The following is a 24339-nucleotide window of genomic DNA, read 5'->3' on the forward strand; positions in this document are numbered from 1 at the left end:
AACAGACCCAAAATGTTAAGATTTTATTTACAAAGCTTTTTTGTTGTACAGAAAGTAAAAATGCTGTTACAATCTCAGTGTGACTGGTAGCCACGGACAGTTGACTCACCAATCACAGCTATCCATGCTACAGCAAGAGTCTTACACAAAAAACCTAACAATGCTTACAATTTTGTTGGGGCAAAGTCCCCAAGCTTGGTGGTGGATTACCAAGAGGGACTAAAAGGAGGAAGGCGGAATGTCACAGGAACTATTCTTTGGCTCTTTGGGTGGGTGGGCGTCCTGGGGTTTGTATCACAGCTACCTTTTTTTTTTTGTCTTTTTTAAACAGCTATCAAATCCATGAGCAGTCCAACCAATACTGAACAGTTCTGTTTTGCAGTGTATCTGGGGTCTTAATCATCTTCTCCTTCATCATCTGTTTCTCTCTTCCTCTTTTCACCTTTCCCGCTTTCTTCCTCCTCTGTACAACAATAAAAAGTGACTTTCAGACCAGTGGAAAGGCATTTGCCTAGGATATTGCTGCTAATGGAGGCAATTTGTTGTTGTAAGACTAAGAAAGATGTAAATTGGACCAGACTAACAGGTTATTGATTAAGAGGCATTAATTTAAAGGAAATTTGTAGACCACAGAACCAAGATGGGCAAAATGCAGCAGCACCTCTACCCATACAGCAAAGCTAACCTAAGTTTTTTCAACTTTGTTTTTTTCCAAGTTATTTCTATATTTTTTTTCCTTCCAGTTCTGGAGACTGAACCCAGGGGTGCTCGTCCACTGAGCTACATTTCCAGCCATTTATATTTTATTTTGGGACAAGGCCTCACCAAATTGCCCAGGTTATCCTTGAACTTGACATTCTCTTGCCTCCTTCTCCTAAGTCACTGGGATTACAGGCGTGCACCACCACACCCAGCTCAAATATTTCTCATTTCTTAATTTCTTGGTTCTAATAATCTAAAAATTATTAATATGCATAGCAAAGACTCAGGAGTTAGCAAGCCTGTTTTTCAGACATGCTCATTTATAAGCAACCTTGGACAAAAAACTTAACCTCTTAAGCCTGTTTCCTTTTTATAAGAGGGGCAATGATATTGATATGAATGTGTCATTCTGAGAATTAAATAAGATACCATAGAAGGTACTCCAGCATGGAACTTGCATAAGACTAACAACAGCAAATTAAAATTATTTTTTAGTCTCAGCTACTCAGGAGGCTGAGACAGAAGGATGCCTTGAACCCAAGAGTGCAGGCCAGGCTAAGTAAAGCAGCAAAAGCCTGTCTCAACCAACTAATAAAAACTCATGACTATTTTAATGAAATTAACTAAATCTATTTAAATCATGTCCCCGAAAGTTCCTTGAAGGCAGTGAGCACGTCCTACCCAATGTCATATTCAGTGTGAAGTTTAATCCAATGCTCGGCACAGGGCAGGTGCTGAGCAAGACTGAACAAACGGAAAGCACAGCAACAACTTAGCTGAGACCTCAATCACAAAAGGATCTGCACTGTTCCTTCCTCTCCTCTTTCTCTCTGCAGTACTAGGGACTAAAGCCAGGGACGCTCTGTAGCTGAGTGTGATCCCCACTTTTCAAAAAAACTTGACCTTTTAACCAATTGCTGAGGCTGGCCTTGAACTTGTCATTTTCCTCAGTCTCAAGTATCTGGAATTACAGGTGTGCACTACTGTGTCTGGCTGAGAACCAGTACTTTCAATCAGTACTAAATAAGTAACAGCCACTTCATTCATATTGGTTGAGGGAAAAGGAGGAAAACTGACAAAACTGGAAAGGTGGCTATTTATACATCTTGAAAAATTATGATCCAATTATGAATAATCCTTTTTTAATGAAAGAACTCCTAACACAGAAAAATCTTATGCTTAGCAGCAGTAAGCCAAATGATGGTGCCTAAAAACATTTAAAAGCATGTTTTCATCTAATTTTTAGTTGAGGACCAAAATGCATGCCTCAGACCCACCTTCATCCTCATCCTCATCCTCGTCTTCTTCGTCTTCATCTACTTCTCCATCATGCCCAAATTCTTCTTCCTAAAGCACGGTAAACAATATGACATTAGATTGACAAACTGATGAGACTTTGCAAATAAACATAACAATACATCACAGAGAAAACCATAATGTTATTTTTATCTACTCTGCTGTACTGAGATCTGGTTTTACTTAAATGAGTTTAATTTAAAATATTTTTCTTAAAAAATAATTAGTAGTCAAAAATAAGCAGTTTATTTGCCAGAGATGTTTTCATTAATATATAACTTAAAACAGAAAATTTAAGAAATGGTTTTAAAATTTTGAGTTTCAAAGCAGGTTTCGTGCTAGGGATGAGAGCAGAGCCTCACATGGTGGGCAAGTACTCCGCCACGGAGCTGCATGTGTCGCGCCACTAACACTCTCATTCTCACACGGCGCTTGCTTCAAGTTCTTAAGTCATCATAAACCTAGGACTTCACAGAAATGCTTTACTTTCACAAGAGCATGCTGACTGATGAAAACTCATGTTTTCTGCCTATTTTCAAACTTCCTTGAGGGTCAAAGCTAAGCCACTCTTTTGTCCTGTCCTTCTACAGAGTCCTCAGGACACTGTATTACTGTCCCATAAACGAGACCACCTGCTTTTTTAGGGCGGGACCACAGTCCTATTTAACTCGGCTCTGACTTTTTACCACAGTAGGCATGCAATATGTTTACTTAATTAAACCAAATTTAAGATGTTTGGACTTGGTAAACATATACTTCCATCAATACAACACAGGAGCCCACATACTATCAATTCTCAGTGTTTCATCTTTCCATTCTGCTGAATACTCAACCCGTTCCTTCTTCCAGTCAAAGGGCCAAAATTTACCCCGCAGGGTCAAGCACCATGCCTAATTAGCAATCAGTAGGCACTGCATTTAGTATTTAAAGTGGGACAAGAGCTGAATTAGTCACATTATTTGTTTACGCAGGAGGCCTTTTCCTAGTCTTTCTTCTTAACCGCACCTTTGCCTTCAGGACAAAGTGAAGCAGGGCAGGAAACAGATGCATGGACTAACCTCCCCGCTGACCTCATCTTCATCTTCTTCCCCCTCTACATCTTCGTCTTCATCTTCATCTTCTTCTTCATCAAACTCTTCCTCCTCACCATCCTCATCCTCCTCATCTTCTTCATCTTCTCCTTCTGAAAACAGTCCAAAATGGCGTTAATAAGATACCTTGCTGCTCCATGGGTGCTCCTATAGACACATGGGCACCACAGGGTGGCCCACAGGATGTCAGTGCAGCCAAGCACTTGTCCACTGTCCAATGTTAGAAAAGGCTTGCAGCCACCATCTGTCCACCAGGTGCTACAGCTCAGCCTTTTGTTTCAAGTCCAGAGGCTCAAAAGTCCTGGTAAACTGATGTATACAACTCTTACTGATGAAACAGTACAACTAGGATTTGCTATAAAACACAGGAGGGGAACATAAAGTAGGGGTATATGTTTATAAGAGAAGATACAACCAATCATTGGTAAAGCTGAGTGTTAGGAACACAGGGATTTGTCTTAATGTTATTTGTACCTTTGTTAATGAGGGATTGAATGCAGGGATGTTCTACCATTAAGCCACATCCTAACCCTTTTGGAGACAGGGGCTTGCTAAGTAGCCCAGGATGGCCTCAAACATGTGATCCTCCTGCCCCAGCCTCCCACGTAGCTGGGATAGGTGTGTACTACCATGTCCACCTGATACCTGTAATTTTCTACCATAAAGTTTTTTTGTTTTGTTTTTAAAAGCAATCTCTTGGGTAATGATACCTTAGAGCCACCTTCTCCAATCAGGAACCACCTCCTGTCCTATCCTCTGGTTACAAGGTAACCTGGTTACCCGTACCTCCACACCAGTGCTGACCTCTAATACAATGCAGCTCCCATCTTCGGGGTCCCAGAGCTCACATGCTCCCTGCCTCCTGCAGGCTCTGCCCTTTCTTCCCTGCTTGCCCGGCTCTGACCAGCCCCCAAGTCTCAGTTCCATCACTTCTGCCAGGAGGAGACCTCCAAACCCCAGGCTACAGGCTCTCAGTGGTACTTCTCCATCACACCTCACTTGTAACTATTATTTCTCGATTATCAATTTAAAAATTTTCCTTAGCATTAGCAGGCAGTAAGATCCAAGTGGAAGGTAATCACGTCTTCTGTTTTTGGAACCACTCCACAATGTCTGGCACACAGAAAGTACTCAAATATTTTCTGCCTGGCAGGGGGTACAGCTCAGTGGTAGAGCACATCCTTATTATAAGCATGCTTGAGGCTGGGAGTTCAGTCCTCAGTTCCCTACCAGCACCTTTTTTTTTTTTTAAGAGAAAGAGAGAGAGAGAGAGAGAATTTTAATATTTATTTTTAGTTTTCAGTGGACACAACATCTTCGTTTGTATGTGGTGCTGAGGATCGAACCCAGGCCGCACGCATGCCAGGCAAGCACGCTACCGTTTGAGCCACATCCCCAGCCCCTATCAGCATCTTTGAAATTTGTAGCCTGACTGATCTTTGCTCTGAGTAACTACCATCCACTCACCTAGTTTCCTTTACAAGCACCTGCAAGTATGACTGACCCACCAGTTCAAGGTGAACTTAGATAACAAGAAACACCAATGTTTTTAGGAAACCTGCCATGAAAGGACATAAATATTTGAAACAAAGCAAAATGACCTACTCTGTCCATTTACCACCTTGTATGCCATTAACTTTTGCTTATCTCAATCTGTTATAAAACAAAACTATAAAAATGATTCCAGATCCTATGCCAAACTTGCACCCAAAGCTGTCTGATGTTTTTCCTCCTCCTCCATTTTATTAACTACTCTGTCTTGTGAATTGGGGTGGGGGTTACTGGGGATTGAACCCTGGGGAGCTTAACCTCTGAGCCACACCCCCAGCCCTTTTCATTTTTTTTTTTCTTTTTTAATTTTGAAACAGGGTCTGAGTTACTGAGGCTGGCTTTGAACTTGTGATCCTCCTGCCTCAGCTTACCAAGCCACTGGGGTTACAGACAAAGTGCCACTGCACCCAGCTTGTCCTATGACTTTTAAAGATATTTTTTAAAAATGTTTAAAATATAATAGCATAAACTCCAGAAACATCAGAATTCTGAGACCAAATTTTCTTCCTTCATGCTGACTGGTGTAAAAACAAATACCTCTACCACCTGAAGGTGAGAAATTTTTTACTCCTGAGAGTAAAATCTTTTACTCCTCTAAGTGCACAAGTCAGAGTACAAGGAAAACACAAGCAAATCAGGAGGGATATTTTGGGTAGAATATATAATAAGATTCTTAAAGATACCTGGAATGCAAAAACTCTGATGCCAAAAATATTGAAAAGTATGTTTTAACTCTACATTGTGAACACAGATTATTTTCCTTATTAGTAGAAAGGGGAATTTATCACAGGTACATTTAAAATCATTACCTTCTTAAACTCTAGTCGGCATCAAAGGCAAGAAAGTTATTTTATTTTTATTTGGGCTATAAAATACAGGTACAGAGTACCCACCAAATGCCAGCCCCTACAGATAAGTTGAGGTCACCAGATGTAGAGCCCACTCACCTTCATCCTCCTCCTCTTCATCCACACCATCCACCTCTGCATCTGAGTCGGGGGCTTCTCCGTCTTCTCGATCATAGCCATCCAGGTAGGTCAGCTGGGGCAGGAGCCTGAACACACTCTCTCGGTAATCATTCAGATTAGTGACTTCACAGTTAAATAGATCCAGGCTCTTCAGACAATCCAACTTTTTCTGAAGGAAAGGATCAAAGAACACAACTCCTAAACTTTATCTGAAGAGGTAAAATTCTAGGCTCTCAATCGGCTGCTACCCACTCACTCTTCTACATAAGAAAAAAAATTATCAAGCCCCACGCCACCTTTATATTAGTATACTAGGCTCAGTCCCTCCTTTCCTACAACCATTCTCTCAAAACTCTTTTTCAGCATTTAGTCTCAAGAAATATAAATTTGAAGTAAGTTTTAAAAACAGATATTGTCATAGCATGAAACAATCGGAGTCTAATAAACTTAGTTCAAACCTTAACACAGGGAAACATTCAAAGATTTATGAGATAAAAATCCTCGATCTCAAGGTGCTTAAAATTCTACTTGGGGACAGAATATAATAAAGTATGAGGTTTAGCAATGCAGAATTTTCAGGGAAGACAAGAGTTAATAAACGGGGGAAGGTTGGGGAGGAAGGCGACTCAAGAGTTCAAATTTCAGAAATACAGAGACATATTACACCTTTCTTCTTTTTAAAGTTTTGGAGAAAAGATTGACATGATAACCAGAGTTTTCTGATGTAAAATTCTTGATTTTGCCATACCTTGAATTTTGCTACAGTACTTTACGTTTTTGGAACCATCCATTTCATATATCTAAAACAGCTAAGATCTAAAACTTGGCCCATAGTTTTTCTGAGTAGCCAAAGTGAGTAAGAAAAATATCCCATGCATTTTACTGAATCTTCATTTGTTATATTGTAACAGTGCACAAGTATTTCAATCCCAGGTCTGTTAAATTTCAATTATGGGTGAATTAAGAAATTGAAGGCAGAGGTACTATTTACAGGTAAGTCAGGAGATAGCAACAGGAAGTGACAGCAAACCCTCCTAAGTGAGAGAAGAGGGAGCTGTAAATAAAAAGCAAACACAAAAATATATTGTAGTACCCAGTTTGGTGCTTTCAAAACAGGGCAATAAGCCTGGAGTACATTTAACTATATAGTTTCACAAATATCAACTTTTAACGTTTTAAGTCAAAAGAAAAGACTTGGTATTTTCTAAGAAATTTATATTAAAGAGCACTAAACAAACATTAAGAGGGCATCTGCATGAAATAAGCTCTTAAATAAAAGTTGATATTAAAAGGCATTGATGCTTTACTTGGAAAGCTAGTACAACATTCACAAGGACCTGGGAAGAAATGCAGACAAAACAAAAACTTGTTTTCAGGATTTGAGGAATCCTTGCAATTTCTGGGGAGATATAAAGTGATTTGAAAATCTGCTTTAGAGCAAGGGTTAGCAAACCACAGATCACTAGCAAATTCTGGCTCACCACCTGTTTTTGTAAAATAAAGTTTCCTTGGAACGTAGCCACATTTATTCATGTATTATGCCTGGTTCCTTCTGTGCTACAATGGCAGAGGTGAGCAGTGTGACAGGGACTATGTGGTCCACAAAACCTCCTGTACTGATTGTCCAGCCCCTTAGAGGATAGAGCTACTGACCTGAACATCAAGGACTTTCATGTCCCTGATTAGGAAGACACTCCCATGCTGGGCTTACTCTCAGAGCAGCCTTAAGAACTAAAAGCCAGGGAGGACTTTATAGAGCAGGGTCACAGCCATGGGCAAGTGGTGTACCCCTCAAACATAAATGTACAACAATTTCAGAGTTTGTGGATCAAATAATGTGCTTATATAAGCCAGCCCTGCTATCTTAAGAAAGCTATCCCTGGCCTTTCTAGTCCTCAGGAGAGCTGCTTTTGTATTGAGTAGCTTTCAGATTAGGTTTCATGCTGGGCAGGCCCTGACCTCCAGAAGCCAGGTATGACTTCTTACCAGAGGGGAAAACTGCTGTAATGCCCCCCAGACAAATAACCAGTATATACCAGCTTTCACTTCTCCCAGTCTGACTCTACATCAGCTAAGACACAACCATAAATAAATAGCTCCCCCAAAGAGGTTTATTCTAAAAATTCTTTAAAGGAATGAGCCATTTACATCTCAAAATTATTTCCTAGGAATGTGTGCATAAAAAAAAAAAAAATACAATACATCCTCTGATATTTATCTAATGCTCTGCAATGTTCAAGCTCTTCTAGTTTTGTTGACTACTTCATACACAGGACCACTAAATGCTCTTATTTCCAAGATTTTTGGCTACTCCTGGCAAAGCACCTGTCATCAAATACTCTGGACATGCCAAAAAGTATGCTAGAAAAATGCAATGAAAGCAAGTAAATAACAATAAATACCAAATAACTCTAGTACTCTAGCTAGAATTGTTTAAAGTAGCAAAATTGTGTTTTAAGGCCCAACACGCAAAAAACACACAAATTATTAGGATCCCAATGTAATGTGTAAATACTGCTAAAAAAATTCACAACTCTATGATACTAGAAATTTGTCCTAAGCTAACAGGCTAGCCATAATAAACAGTAAACATTTTATTAACAATAATTTTGCTTGCCTTCTTAGAATTTAGAAGGGCTTTGGGGGATGGTTTGGATGGCCCAGGTCTCTTAAAAAAGGTGTCCAAGGACGTTTGAATTGATGCCTTCTTTGTCTCTCGATTAATGTCCCTGTAGCAAGCAGAGGCATTCACAATCATTTCATTGACTGTAAGAACTGGGCTCAACGTAGTGTTCACAATGTATGTGGTTAATGAGGATGAGGATGGTGTTTTTCCCACTGAAGAACACTTGCAGAAGTCAAATGAACCCAACATATCCCCCCTTTGCCTTTTCCACAGATTTGCTTTCTTACAAATTAGAACCTCAGGAGATCAACCTAGCACCCCCAAGAATCTGAATACCAAGTATAGTAAGAACAGTGGGAGCTCAGTTTTTCCAAATAGTCCTGGTATGGAACACTGTGGCTCTGCCATAAAGCATGTGACTCTGGACAAAAAATTCAGCCTCACCCAAGATTTAGCTTCCTCAATGTAAAACAAGAGCCATGCTATTTTTACCTATTTTAGAAGTGTTTTTTTTTGACCAATTACTAATACATGCATACCCAGTATAGTGCATGGTGCGGGCATAGCAGATCTTTCTCTTCCTTCACTGTCCTGGGGGATTGAGACTATCATAGCCACTTTCACAAAGCTCTCATACATTCCAGACCAGATCAGAACACTCAGGCAAATAACTCCCACACAATATTTGCTTCCGCTCTGCATCTGTGTGCTGGAACACTGACACAGGCTTCTGATAATCAAAGAGGACTCAGGTTGCCATGAGAATTAGGCAGCAGCCAGTCATCTAGCATGGGAGGTACTGCCTAGTACTCTGCTGAAAAGGGGGTAAGGAGGCTCTTCCTATACTCATAGTGAGCCAGAATTGAGAAGTCTGTCATTAATCAATAGCCAAAAAAGCTTAGGGTAGCCAGTCTCATGGGGCGGGCGGGGGGGGGGGGTTGCATTTAATTTAGTGCTCCTATCAGAATTCTCAACTCAGCTGGCTATGGAATAAACTTAGGTAGAAAGAGAAGCAGTTGCCAAGGGCAGTGGCAAGTCCAGTGAACCTGGATTTGAATCATGCCTCTGCCATTTACCCCTAGCAACTACTTAATCTCTCTAACTCAGTTTCCTCATCTCTAAAGGACATTCCTGCTTCTGAGTTACACCATGATTTGATGGGCAAATGTGAATGTCCTTGGATACATCAAAATTCATTATACCACTGCTTAACAACAGGGGTTGGTTTGGAGGGGAAAAATAAAAACTAGTAGAAACGAGAGCAAGAGTATCTGGATATATCTGTAACAAAAAAAGGGGCAAAATCTGCAGAACGAAGGTGAGAAATAGGCTTTCAACATTTATGAGAAATATAAGCTCTTAAATACATCCTATGTAATGAAATGTAAAAATAAAGAGACTTGGTAAAAGGTAATTAAATCTGTACTGTAGCAGAGTCTTAATTATTGACTAGGAGGGAAAAGACCCTCTAACTGTGGCAGTAAATCCTCTTCATTAAAAGAAGCCACAATTTAACTGTCTTCCCCTGAATTATCCAGAGTATTCTTCACAAAATTATGTGAAATTCACATATTTAAAAATATCATGCTATCAGAACAAATAAAGAGACAATGTCTTATTCTCCTGGCTTCTGTTCTTCTGGATCCTGAAAGATAGCTCTGATCTGCTGGCACAGCCCGCTGTGGGGCTGCCCCTCACGGGCATTAACCCTGCCTCCAGCAGCTCTTTTTTGCCCATCACAACCTCGACTCGGACTGAGTTTGCAACTAGACAGTTTTCCAAACAACAAAATGAAATAAACACATTTCCGGACTTTATCCTTCCATCCTCTAGGGAAGGCAGGTATATTGTCTTCCCTGCTTCATCAACGAGGAAAGTGGGACCAGAGAAAAGCCATTTGCCTAAGGTCACACAGCAATTCTATAACTCCAGTGGCACTTAAACGTAGCTTTCCATAACTTAATCCCCATCTGTAATAATAAGGAAAACCTCAGGGTTTCCATGCAAAACTTTAGGCAACAGAGATCCAGTATAGTACAAAATCGAGAAGTAGAAGATCTAACACTTGATTGCCCTTGATTGTTTCATCTACAATTTCGATTGCCACTCGATATTCTATTATAATAAGCCTAGAATAACTTGGCCAGTCTCTGGGGAAAATATTAAGAAACATGTTTGAGGCTTCTAAGTATGATTTTTTAAAAGGACAAAAAAAAAAAAAAAAACTACATAGGATACACTCAATTAGGCTCTGATCTTTAAAACTGGGATCCTACAGAAAGTAAAAGGCCATCACTTTATTGATCAATTATTCTTCCCAATCATTCCCTCCCACTATAAATATGAAAATGAAATGACTAGTAATTCCCAGTTTCTAAATTCTCAATTACTTACCAAAGGTTCCAAGGTGCTGATGTCTTTCAGTTTATTTCCACTTAAATTTAGATGTGTGAGATTTGGAAGTTTTTCTGCTAACATATCCAGACCTCCATAGATTCTATTGTCACTGAGCTCAAGCTGCAAAAGAAATTGCAAACAATACACACAAGTACACATCAAGAAACACATATCACAGGCCGGCATGGTACCACATGCCTGTAATCCCAATGGCTCAGGAGGCTAAGACAGGAAGACTGAAAGTTCAAAGCCAGCCTCATCAACTTAGCAAGGCCCTGGGCAACTTAGTGAGACGCTGTCTCAAAATAAAAAGTAAAAAGGGGTGGGGATGTGGCTCAGTGGTTGAGCACCCTTGGTTTCAATCCCTGGTACAAAAACAAAAACACAAAACACAACAACAACAGCAAACCAAACAACAACCAAAAAACCCCCACATTATTAATGTTTTTTTTTTTTTTTGGGGGGGTGGGAGGGTATTGAGCAGTGTGGTACTGGAGGTTGAACCCAGGGCCTTGCACATGCTAGGTAAGCACTAAGCTACATCTCCAGCCCTCTTAAAATTGCCGAGATTGACCTCAAACTTGCAATTCACCTGCCTCAACTTCCTGAGTAGTTGGGGTTACAGTTGTATGACACTGCACCTGGCTCATCAAAAACAACCAACCCTTATTTCTATTAAGGCATACGTTTATCTTGTTTAAATCCAAATAAGTAGTTCCCAGATCCCAGCAACATTTGATGTTGAGGTAGGTAACAAGACAAGGTGAGAAATGCTATTTCTTCATAAACTACTAATAACAGTTTGCTTAAGAATTAACCTCCAACATCAATGAATACATGCTCTAGCATAAAAAATGGATCAAAATAATTAGAATTCTATAAGTTGTAATACTCTATACCTGCCAGCAGGAAGGGTAAATGTTCCATGCATTCTGAGCAGTTTATTTGTGTGCCAAGGAAAGTTTGCAATGCCTATTTGAAACAACCTGGTTCTAGACAATACTAACCACATTGTGGAAGACACTGGGACAGGCCCCAAAAATGAGCCCATAAAGAAACTCTAAGATGCTGGGCACAGTGGCACATACCTATAAACTCAGCTACTCTGGAGGCTGAGGCAGGAGGATGGTAAGTTTGAGGCCAGCAGCAATTTAGCAGACACTGTCTCAAAAAGCTAGGGATATAGCTCAGCCACTCAACTGCCAGCACAGCAAAAGGAAAAAAAAAAAAAAAAAGAAAAGCTCCAAAACATTAGGAAAGAGTGAGGCAGGGGCCTGGGGTAGAGCTCAGTGGTATGGTGTATGTTTACCAAGCTTGAGGCCCTAGGTTCAATTCCCAGAACCAAGAAGAGAAAGGCAGAAAAGTGAAAAAGCCTGAGTTTATGAAACCAGCTCCCTTAAGGCCAGTTCTTGCATAACCTTGCATAACCCTGGCACTGCCTTTACAAGAACCTACTCTAATTTCTTAGCTGCAGGTCAAGCATCACATGCAAATGGTGTGCCCATGAAGGAGTAAGAATTCACCAAGGAGGATTAGCGTCTTAGAGTACAAGTAACTGGAGCCTGGAAGGTACTGTGGAGAACATCATCCAAGCTCTTCCTCTTACAGATGAAAAAAACTCAAGCACAAAGCTAGTCCCAATTCTCTATTTCCCATACATAGTACACACAGGTGCCTAGCACTGTTCAAAGCACTAAACACAGATTAACTTCATTTGATCTCAACAACCCTAAGGGGTAGGTAGAATTATTACTCCCACTTACAGATAGGTAAAATTAACCACAAAAATGTAACTGGCCTTAATAAAAATCACACAGCTATTACAATGGTGGGCCCATGATTCAAAGTCAGGTAGGCTAGCTTCCTAAGAATCTATGCCCTCCCCATTAAGCTACTGTACTCCACGTGCTATGTATGAAAAACTTCATGTAACGAAGTCTTTGGTATGCAATGGAATATACTACATGATGCAAAATAGATAAATTTTTTAAAATCTAGCCATGGTCTAGGATTTAAAATATCAGTCTAGCTGGGCATAGTGACACATGCCTGATATTCCAGCTATTTAAGAGAGTTGAGTCAGGAGGACTGCAAGTCGAGGTGAGCCTAGGTAAGTTAAGAGACCCTGTCTCAAAATTCAAAAAAAGGTTGAAGATGTACCTCAACAAAGAGCACTTGCCTAACATGCATGAGGCCCCAAGTTCTATCCCTAGTATGTATGTATCTCTCTCTCTCACACACACACACACACACACGCATGCATGTCTATAATACTATTGTTAGCTTTATTGATTTTTTAAAAAGCAAAATACAAACTGAGATCACTTGGTGTGTGTTTAGGACATGTGGTCAAAATATTACATTCAGGTAATAGTCACACATCTTTCCAACATGAACATCTTACGAACTAGGGTAACAAGGTGATCTACCACAGGATTTATTAGCATATTTATTTTGAAATGAAATAAATGTGTAAATCTAAGAAATTTGTGACTTATTTTTCTTAGTGCTTTTTCTTGTTATAATAGTCTGTGCTCTAGAACCACTACTAGCTATGAGGACATTCAAACTGCCTTTAAGTAAGAGTCCCACTCATCGTCCACAAGTGACTGATATTTAAAAATCTCAGAAAGATTTAATAACTACTGGGAGGCTGACTTTCTAAATATACCTGACAATACACAGTAATAGTAATTCGGGAAAACTTAGCAGGGTGCCAAGAAAACATAACAGAATATAAAACACACTAACAATCTACTGGCATCAAGGTTATGCTAAACAAAAGTTTAAGTAGGCTGTGTTTCCAGTGTCTCTGACAAATGCAAATGCAACAGGATTATACTTGAATCTCTGCAGTAGAACTCACAAGGACTGACTAAACTTGTATTACCTGACATCTAACAAGCAAAGAAAATAAGATGGGGAAGGGGCACACACTTTTAGTGTTTTAAATTCATGTAGTTAACCACAACCCAAATAGCCTATGTGTCCTTTATCTAAAAATGATTATAAAATTTCTTTTCTTTTTTTTTTTTAATGCTAGAAATTGAACCTAGGGATGCTTCATAACTAAGCTACATCCCCAGACCTTTTTATTTTTTTTTACCTTGAGACAGGGTCATGCTAAGTTGCTCAGGGCCCCCACTAAGTTTCTAAGGCTGGCTTCAAACCTGTGATTGATTCTCCTTGCCCCAGCCTCTTAAAAAATTTCATTTATGTGTTCCTTTGTTTAAAATAAAAGTTCAACATAAGTTCTCTAATAAAGTGAATACTGGAACAGTGGTGAATTCTGCAAAACTTTACATAACCATACATCTTTTGCTTTTAATGGAAAGGGTACTAGATTAGGAGGTATGGGTTCTAATTTTGGCTCTAACCACTTCTGTGGGAAGTGTTAAGCAAACTGCTGTCCCTTTCTAAGCAGGTTGCTGAGCTTATAAGGGGATAGAACTGGAGGAGGGTAGACAAGTGCATTAATAAGAGTACAAATGATGAATGAGCCATCAACTAGGATAGGGAAGTAATTCTTATCAATCAACACACTTCAAACTTGCTAGTCATGAAGATTCACATAATGGCTTGAATTACCATAAATTACTATAAAGTCTGTAAATTTTATTTAAGCTCACCCTTAATCAACAGACATATAATATCAAGAATGGGAGGCATTGTGGTTCTTTTAACCAGAGCATACTAAGAAGAAAACCTAATTAACATTATAAAAAACTCAACAATAAATTATTTATAAAACAATTCTTTATAACTACTATTTATTAAACATCCAACACAGACAACCTCCAAATATCACTGCAATTCTGCAAGATCAAATGGTATCGCAGATTCCAGTTAAGGAAACAGCCTGGGAGATAAAGGAACCAGCAGAAGATCACCCATCAAGGAAGTGACAGAGCTGGAACCAAACACTACATATACCCAGTTCCAAAGGCCATGTGCTTTCTGCTGTACCGCTTCCTTATAGGCAAAAATCATACATTTTCCCCTTCCTAATTGGTTCTCTCTTACCTGTATCAAAGAAAAAATACTTACCTTTTTCAATTTAGGTAGCTTGGGGAGATTTGAAACTGAAATCAAGCCTACATTTATTAAACTGAGGAACTCCAAGTTCACAAATTCAGCAGTTAAGCCCTCAATTTTTCCATCATTTGATTTGCAATTGTCCAAGACAAGTTCTCGAACCTGTGAATGACAAAAGGAGAGGGACAAGCCTTCAAGAACATATAGAAAATAACAAAGAACAAACAAAAAACTCCAACAATAAATGCCCCTCAAAAACACACCCACATATGCCTGTAATTTCAGCAACTTGGGAGGCCCTAAGCAACTTAATGAAACCATGCCTTTGTGGTTCAGTGTCAGTGATTAAGTGCCCCTGGTTCAATCCCCAATACAAAAAAACAAAAACAAAAACACATGTTAGAGCAGCATTTTATTAGACCAAGATCACAGTTATAAATAACTGAAAAATCCTTAGATCATCAGAAGTAATATACTACTAAGTTCAAAGATGGAATGTTATTCCATGGTCTAATGATTTACTCTCCATTTTTTAGAAATAGAAATTCCAGCTCTCAATTAAGTGAAGAAAGTATGTCTCACTAACTCCTTTCCCCAAGTCTGTGTTCAATGGTGGAGGTGGTGGGAGGTCTATCCAAGTGCAAGTGCAGAGGCAATCTCTCCCTTTTGGCCTGACTCAACCACAGGAAAAGAGGAGAGGCTTTACTGTTCTATCAAGATCACGAACAAGCTATGTCTAAAGGTTTCTTCACTAGCATGCTTCCGACTCTGGACTTATTAATCTTTACCAACATTATCTCGGTGCTGGAAGGCATCAAGGTAGAAGAGTCCTGAATTCCAAGTAAAAATATCATCTGAGTTACAAGTGAGGAAGATTTTTCTCGGGCAGATTCCCTTTTCCAGGCCTTAAATTCTCCTTTTCTCAGAATTCAAATCCATTTAAGGGTATCATAGCTGATGATTTGAATATTAATTATTCAATAGTCTGTGTAGATTTACTCTGATAATCCCCATTGCTATTCTTGCTTTAGGGCTGACTCTGAAACTTGCAACTTTAACACCCTTTGGTCTACTTACAGTGATGCAAATTACAGTTTTAACTGCCCCACAAAGGCATTCTTGCATGAATCTACTATGTTCAATAGCATTAAACAAGCATGCACATGGAAGAGATGCTGAGAATCTAAAGAGAACAGGAGCAAAGAACAATATCTTTATCCTCCCATACAAAATGTAAGGCTGCTACTCTATTCTATTAATTGCTATCAATTATGGAGTACTTACTCTTTTGTTATTCTTTGTACAAGCACTTCATTCCACTCATTTACAAAGGAAACAGATTAAGAGTCAGCAATTCCCACATCACCATAAAGGCCTGGCCACTTACTACCCTGGCTACTTCCTCTTCAGAATTCTTGGTTTCAGGATACACACAGGCCTATTGTAATTTTTACTTCTTCCTTTCCTTCCTTCCACTTTAGATACTTTTGCATTCTTCTGTTTTCTGACAAAGAATCAGGACACCTGAAAATTCAAGGTCAACTGTGACCAAAGTTGGGCTCTGGAGATAAATACCTGGGGTCAAATCCTGGTTCTGCCCCTGGAACCTGTTATGACTCTGGGCAAGTCACTTAACTTCTTTGTGCCTTAGTTTTCTATAGAGATAATACCTACACCTCATGGAGCTGTCACAGCCTAGCACAGAAATGCTCAGAAAATAACCTTTAGGGAAAGGGCATGGGTGGAATGTCGGGGACCTCTGTTCACTTTATTTGTACTATCTATATGTATTAAGGGGGCAGCCAGGTGTGATGGCACATGCATATATTCCCAGCTACTGGAGGATGACAGAGGGATCAACAAATTGGAATCTGCTCTCAGGAACTTTGGGAGACCCTGTTAGAAGTGTTACTCAAAGCTAAAGCAGTAGTTTCAAACACCTGGAAAAGTTTATAACATAAATGTAGTTTGAATTCTGGTGTTCACCAAAAATTCATGTTGAAACCTAAATACCCACAGTTATAATATTAAGAGGTGGGGCTTTTTTTTGGTACTAGGACTGAACCCAGTGGCGCTTAACCACTGAGCCACATCTCCAGCCCTTTTAATTATTTTGAGATAGAGTCACACTAAGTTGTATAGGGTTCACTAATCTTCTGAGGCTGGCTTTGAACTTGTGATCCTCCTGCCTCAGCTTCCTCAATCACTGGGATTACAAGCATGTGCCAGTGTGTTGGCAAAAAGGCCCTTTCTACAATGAATCCCATGGGCCTAGATCCTAATTTCCCAGACTCCAGAACTGTAAGCAATAAAATTTCTATCATTTACAAGTTATCCAGTCTAAGTCATTTATTATAGTAGCCCCAAAGGGCTAAAATATGGCATAAGAAGTTACTGGGTAAAAATAAAGGGGGGAAAAAAAGGATGAAAAAATTAGAAAACCACTTAATACCCATCAGTAAAGGGACTCATTTTCAGAATACATGCTGAGATAAGCAATGTATAAAATACATGTACAATGATAAAATGTGTGAAATAGAACATTTTTATTTAGATGCATACAAGATATCTCAGTAATAATGTCTACAGTATAGGAAAGTAAAAAGCTAAAAGACATTTCCGTATAATTTCAACAATGAATTATTAATCTATTCAAAAAATACAATTTTTTAAAAAGTCACTGTGGGCTAGAGGTGTGGAGCATCTGCTTTGCATGTGCAAGGCCCCGAGTTTCACCCTCAGCATTGTCCCCCACAAAAGCAATATATTAATGCCACCATTATATATACACATATATATTTATTTTAGTCTTCGTGCATTCAGAATCATATAACTTGAGACAAGTTTGAGGGCAGCTTCAGCAACTTATCCAGACCCTGTCCTAAACATAAAATAAATGGGCAGGTGATGTAGTTCTATGATGGTAGCATGTGTGAGCCTTGGTTTTAATCCCTAGTACCACAAAAATAAAACTGCAAATATTTTACTGGAGAAATCTGTGTATGATTATACCATAAATCACCTTCCAACCTTCACTACTGAACACGTTCCCCATTTTTTCTATTATAAATAATGCCGCGTCTTTTTGCATTCTTCTGTCTTCTGACAAAGACATAAAATTCTTTAGGTATTTGGGATTTTTCCCTTCAGAATCCATCACTAGGTAAAAGAATATAAACAATTGGATATCTGTTATCAAGAGTTCTTTTTATCAACACCTCTTTTAACAGTAATTGCAAAATTCTCTTCCATAAAAAATATAGGCTGGGCTGAGGTTGTGGCTCAGTGGTACAGTGCTTGCCTACCAAGTGTGAGGCACTGGGTTTGATCTTTAGCACCTCATAAAGTATTGTGTCCATCTAAAATTTGTTTTTATATAGGCAATAGGTATAAAAAATCGTTCAGCTACAAGTAAGAAAACAAACAACAAAGGGACAAACATTAGCTGGGTGCAGTGGCATACCCCTGTAATCCCGGCAGTTTGGAAGGCTGAGGCAGGAGGATTGTGAGTTCAAAGCAGGCCTCAGCAACAATGAGGTACCAGGCAACTTAGCAAGACCCTGTCTCTAAATAAAATACAAAAAAGAGCTGGGGATATGGTTCAGTGGTTAAGTGCCCCTGGGTTCAATCCCCAGCACCAAAAATAAATAATAAATGCACATTAACAATGAGATGCTGTGCTTATACTCTCTTTGAAACTGGGAAGGCCAAAATGAGTGCAGATGTACAAGTTAGTGTCAAAGTGGGAGAGTGAAGTTCAGGGAATACACAAGTGAGATCTCTAACTTTCTCCTCCGGCAGCAAATAACAGAATTTATTTATTTATTTATTTGGTACTGAGGATTGAATTCAGGGGCACTGGACCACTGAGTCACACCTCCAGCCCTATTTTGTATTTTATTTAGAGATAGGGACTCACTAAGTTGCTTAGTACCTTGCTGTTGCTGAGGCTGGTTTTGAATGCATGATTCTCCAGCCTCAGCCTCCCAAGCCGCTGGGATTACAGGTGTGCGCCACCACACCTGCAGAATTTGAGATAAGTAGGGCAAAAGTTTATATGGCTAAATACCTTGGCTCTTTCTGGGGGGCTAAGAATGTAAAGAAAAGTGCCTCTCCCAGAGCAGAGCTCAGGAGGCACAGTAAGATGATGAGACACTGGAGAATAAGCACAGAGAAGAAAAGAAGTGCTGTATAAAGCAGAGACCACAGCAGGGCTTCATTTAGGGCTGTGCTCAAAGATAACAGGTCTGAAAGCCCCATCAGCAGCCTTTGAATCTGTCTAAAGTTTTAGACAGAACACTGGCAAAAAAAAAAAAACCATGTTCTGCTCTCATTTTAGGAGCAGAGAATATAGCATATATAGCAGCATATATGGTAGAGGGAATACTTATATTCAGTAAATTAAACTGACACAAGAAATGTATAAAAATAAAGCTTACTTATGAGTGCAACATGCATTCAAACGTGCATACATACTCTGATGAAGAACTCAAAGGGGGTGAGAATTAGGGGCTTATATACCTAGCTTAGGAGACAAGGGAGGGGAGAGAAATCTCCTTTTTAAAGAATGAGAAGATTCTTCACTAAAGGCAAACAGAATTCTTAAGAGAACAAAAGGGAAATAAGAAAAAGTTTAGAGTCACAAACTACCATAGAAAGGGGATTTTATGGTAATTTACCCAGGGAGAAAACACCCTAAAGAGAGAATTTTGTCATTTCCTCAGAAGTGTCTCCTTTGAAGTCAGATAAGTAAGCTCCAAGTAGATTCCTTTTTGCATGTTTAATTTCTTATGAATTCAATTTAAAATAATCTTTATACCGAACTCTGAGATTCCGAGTGGATCACCACAGGAGTAACTAAGCTTCCCCTCATTCTTTCTTGGGTATAAACTGATTCAGACTGTCTTGCAAGGGAAGGAAGAGGTTGCTGGAGACAAGATAGGGTAATACGAATATAATTCCCCACCCCATCAGTTCTAATCCATGGGGAAAGGCCCTATCTTTCTCCTTACTGTGTTCCAAATTCTCAGGGCTACTATTTAAGGAGGAATGTTTGGGCAGACACTTGTACACTTGTGCATACAAGTTAGGGAGCTATTTGGTCCAAGACATTTAGCTGGTATTCTTCTCAAAGGACTGTTTAATTTGAGGGCCAAATTTACTCTTATTTCTTACTCTCCAATTAAACTTGCTTTTTAATCAAACACCAATTTACAGTAAACATTAAAAACTAAAAACAAACTTTACTACTTTAATTATGTTTCCTACAGTTATTAGTAATAAAAAATTATCTTTGCAGTTGGCACAAAGGTGCACAACTGTAATTCCAACAACTTGGGAGACGGAGGCAGGAGGATCACACGTTCGAGGTTAGCTGCAGCAACTTAGTGAGCCCCTGTGTCAAAATACCTTTATTTTATTCATTTCTATGCAGTGCTGAGGATCTACTATTGAGCCACAACCCCAGTCCCCCTCCCCACCGTGTCAAAACATAAAAAGAGCTGGATAAGGTCTGGGGTTGTGGATCAGTGATAGAATGCTCATCTCGCATGTGTGAGGCCTGGATTTGATCCTCAGCACTACATAAAGGTATTATCCACCTACAACTAAAAAATTTAAATTTAAATTTAAAAAAGGAGCTGGGAACTTACCTCACTGGTGGAGCACTCCTGAGTTCAATCCATGATACCACAAGAAATTTAAAAATGCTTTTGCAGTTCTGGAGATTGAATCCAGGGCCTTGTGCATGTTAGGCAAGTGCTCTGCCATGAACTATATTTCTGTCCCTTTTTAAAAAAAATTTATTATCAGACAGGATCTCATTAAATTGCCAGGCGTTCTCCAACTTGGGGTGCTCCTGCCTCAGCCTCCCTAGTAGCAGCAATCACCCAACTCACATAGGCATTTTCCTCTTTCATCCTGTCCAACTTGCTCTCACTTTCTACTTCCCCAGCTACTATCTGAAAAAAAAGACTAATTTTACTAACTGGTTGGGTGATCGTCTCCAATTATAACCTGCTTCTGTCACAGAAGGAAGAAGATATGGAAGAATTCAATACTATTGAGTTATCATCTCCTCTAATTACAAAATACACGATCATTACAGTTAAATGAAATAATCCAAAAATGTAGCATGAAAAAGCAAATCCTGTATTCCTTACCCATTTTCATCCTTCTGAGTTAGCCAATATTCAAATTTTCTATCCTATTATTTTAAAAGAATGTTTTCAAGCTGGGTGGTATAGTGTTATTAAGCCTGTAATAACAGTGACTGGGCATAGACTCCCTAGGATGATCAAAAGTTCGAGGCCAACCTCAAGAACTTAGTGAGACCATGACTAAAGGGGGATGAAGCTTTGTGGTAAAAGAGCCCCCTGGGCTCAATAACCAGTGCCCCCACCCCCCATAAAATTTTTCAAAGTGACAATACAGCACATTTACATTGATGTTTAGATGGTAGACCTATTGGCACCTGGGAAAGAAACACCCATATCCTTCTGGTGGGTGTGTAAAGGGAAGGATTCTAAAAAGCAATTTGGTAGAAAAAAGAAACCCTTGCAAGCAACCTAAGGGGACAGTTAAGTTTTGATTTTCTGAGATATTAATAAGGAGGCTGTGAATCATTAAATAGTGATAGATATTTTTAAAAAATGATGCAGTGAATAACTTTTAAGAGGCCACAAGACAGTATATACATTGATAATATGATCTAAGTTAAAAAAAAATTGAACATTCTGGTAGACTACACCAAAATGAATACAGATGGTAGGACAGGTATGTATAATTTTTTTCTTTTTGCTTATCTATATCTACTATCTTTGGGCTTATTTGTATCTAATTTTTCTTCAACAAAGACGTATTGGTTACATAAGGAAAAATCTAATTAGTTGCTATGCAACCAACTAGAATACCTGATGGAGCTCAAAACAGCATCATAGTAGACAACAATAGGGGCCAAAAAAGGAAGATGCAAGCTAAGCGAAATCTACCCCACCCCCCACCCCCGCAAACTCAAATAGTACTAAATAGAGAGAATACTTGCCAGAAGCCTATGGCATGTCACAGTCCAGCACACAGCACACCATTTGTTTCACATGGGCACAGACTTTTTAACCTCAGGAAGGAACTACTTGGTTTTCTAACTTTGAAAAAAATTTTAATAGCAAATATGAAGACTAGCTGACCCTAGGGATTCAGGGTTGATAGGTGCTCATAACAAATGAGTAACATGTTCACATAATAAAAGGACAGAGAACCCCTTTTATAGAACAGGTATTCCTTAGTGTGGAACACAGCTAAATGAGGGTCACATCTTGCTATTCCATGTCAGTATCTTCTCACCTTACTACCAATTTTTGTGGTATATATGTATTTTCTAGCACTATGATTTATCTGTTGTTTTAAAAATACACAACAGAAGTGTATTTTGACGTGTTATACATATATGGAGTATAATTTCCCATTCTTCTGTTGGACATGATGGGGAGTTACACTGGTTGTATATTCATACATGAACATAGCAAAGTTATGTCTGAACAATTTACTCTTAATGAAGTGATGTTTTATAGAAAACATTACCTAGAGGATGGGCCCGAGATTTAGTCCTCAGCACCAAAAAATAAAATATTTCCTATTCTTGCCTATATTTTTTAAAAGGTAACAGTTCTTTATGAAGATTATTTAAAATGTCATCTTGGGCCATCTCTCCCCCACTATGAGAACATACTGACATAAGAGCTGTTTGGGACTTAGAAAAAATTTAATTACATTATTCTTTATGAGCTCCCCTAATAGAAATAGGGACATAGTAATGCATAACCTGAACTTATTATCTTATGCATTCTTGGTAAATAAACAAAAACCATAGGAAAGTGTTACCTGGGTCTTCTTCAGGTCCCAAAATTAAAACAAAAATGCCATATACACAAAGTCCTCCAGGCCTTAACATGAGAGTTTTATAATCAACCCTCCACTTACCCTCCTCAAACATTTAGATCTCACTTGACTTTGAAATCATTAAAAGTAACCACGGAACACAGTGTCCTATATTTCAGAGCATCTTATCCATACTTCCATCAGGGCGTGGGATCTTACATTTCTCCAAATGACCAGAATCTGCAGGGACCCAGAAGCCAAGCCCAACTTCCTAACAGCTGACAATACCAATTGTATTCTAGTACATCACAAGTGAGGTGACTATTTGATTTTAAAGGGGTCATCTTGGAACTTTTCATTTGTCTAAAGGATAATGCCTTTGTGAAAACTCTTATGTGCCTTAAAATTTTCCTTTATGCCTGTAATCCCATTCTCTCATAAGGTTGAGGCAAAAGGATTCCAAGTTCTAGGACTGCCTAGCAATTTATCAATTTAACCCCATCTCAAAACAAAAAGAGATGGAGACATTAAGTCAGTGGTAGAGAACCACTGGATTCAATCCCCAGTACCAAGCGCCCACCAAATCCTTCAAAATCTATAGATTTTCTGTTAAAAAGTCTTTAGCTGTCCTAACTGCCACTGGTTTCAGTCTTCCTGTAAAGAGTTCCTAGGAGGGCTGGAGTTGTGGCTCAATGGTGGAGCACTTGCTTGGCACGTGTAAGGCACTGGGTTCAATTCTCAACACTGCATATATAAATACATAAAAATAAAGGTCCATCAAAACTTAAAAAAAAAAAAATAGTTCCTAGGGAATTCCTCTCTACCTTCAAATTTCGCCTGCCTCTGAAGAAGCTCTTCTACAAAATCCCTCTAAGAACCTGCCAAAGTGCAACTGCAACTAGTGTGTCCCACATGGTCTAATGCTTCCAGAGGGCAGGGGATTCCCTGTCTTGTTCACACTGGTTTCCCCAGGTTCTAGTATACTGTGGGTAGTCACATACTTAACAAACCAGTGGGCTCTGGAAGCCAATGGTGTCCTATGCAGTATCCCCTAGCCACTTGTTGCTTTGGGGCAATCCAAGTGTATAGTATGACCCACAAACTGACCTTTTAATTTCCAACAAATAGTCACAGGGCTCTGGCCTATTTTGGGCAAGATCTAAGGCTTAAATGGAAAAAAAAAAATCAGCACCTACACATATATACACCTTGGCTATTAAAACACCACATAGTGGGAACAGGCCACTTCTAGTTCCCAAAGGGAATACAAGTAGGTAAGGGCCTCTAGATTTAAGAATTTAAATTCCAGATTTTTAAGCAATCTGAAGACCCATGCATGCATTTTCCTTTCAGGAACTCCGGCTAAATTTCCTTATTCCGTATTGGATTAATTTGCATGGAAGAGTCTGGAATTAAGTCCTCAGGGAGGGCGCCCACCTCTCCTCGTTGTGCCAGAGAACGTGCAACCATTCACTACTCTAGCACGTGGCAGTCACAAAATGTCTGCTGCTGGACGGAAGGACCGCGTGCCGGTGGAACCCGACTCCCGCGACCCCGGGGGCGCGCTGCCACCGTGCGGGGGAGCCGGGCTCGCACCCAAGCGGCGGTGACCTCATAGCCCCAAGGCAGGCTACTAAGCCTCGAGCACGCCGGCGGGCCATCCCCACCAGTGGGCCACTTGTTAACCACAGCCACCTGCGTGCGCGAGACGCGGCCCGCCAGGCCGGGGCGGGCACAGGCTCAAGGGCTCCCCTAGGCTAGAGAACGCCACTCACCCGCCGAGGGGTCGGCGGCGCCA

At 39.6% G+C, this 24339-nt stretch overlaps 1 protein-coding gene across 4 annotated transcripts in view; it reads right to left on the reverse strand.

Annotated features, from left to right (window-relative positions):
* The window catches only part of Anp32b (acidic nuclear phosphoprotein 32 family member B), a 26042-nt gene continuing 1703 nt past the window's right edge, over positions 1-24339 (reverse strand). The window contains exons 2-7 of one of the 4 annotated variants that reach the window (XM_058578133.1): positions 14679-14828; positions 10629-10751; positions 5588-5777; positions 3069-3178; positions 1980-2049; positions 1-463 (exon numbers count right to left, since the gene is read on the reverse strand). In XM_058578133.1, the coding sequence (XP_058434116.1) occupies positions 396-463; positions 1980-2049; positions 3069-3178; positions 5588-5777; positions 10629-10751; positions 14679-14828 (711 nt within the window). In that variant the 3' untranslated portion in view covers positions 1-395. Of the gene's footprint in view, positions 464-1979; positions 2050-3056; positions 3182-5587; positions 5778-10628; positions 10752-14678; positions 14829-24339 lie in introns of all 4 variants that reach the window. The other 3 variants (XM_058578131.1, XM_058578132.1, XM_046457215.2) reach the window with 3 other exon arrangements.

Source organism: Marmota monax, unplaced genomic scaffold (genome assembly GCF_021218885.2).
Source record: "Marmota monax isolate L192 unplaced genomic scaffold, Marmota_monax_Labrador192_F-V1.1 WCK01_AAM20220418_F8-fsc00069, whole genome shotgun sequence".
Lineage (NCBI taxonomy): Eukaryota > Metazoa > Chordata > Mammalia > Rodentia > Sciuridae > Marmota > Marmota monax.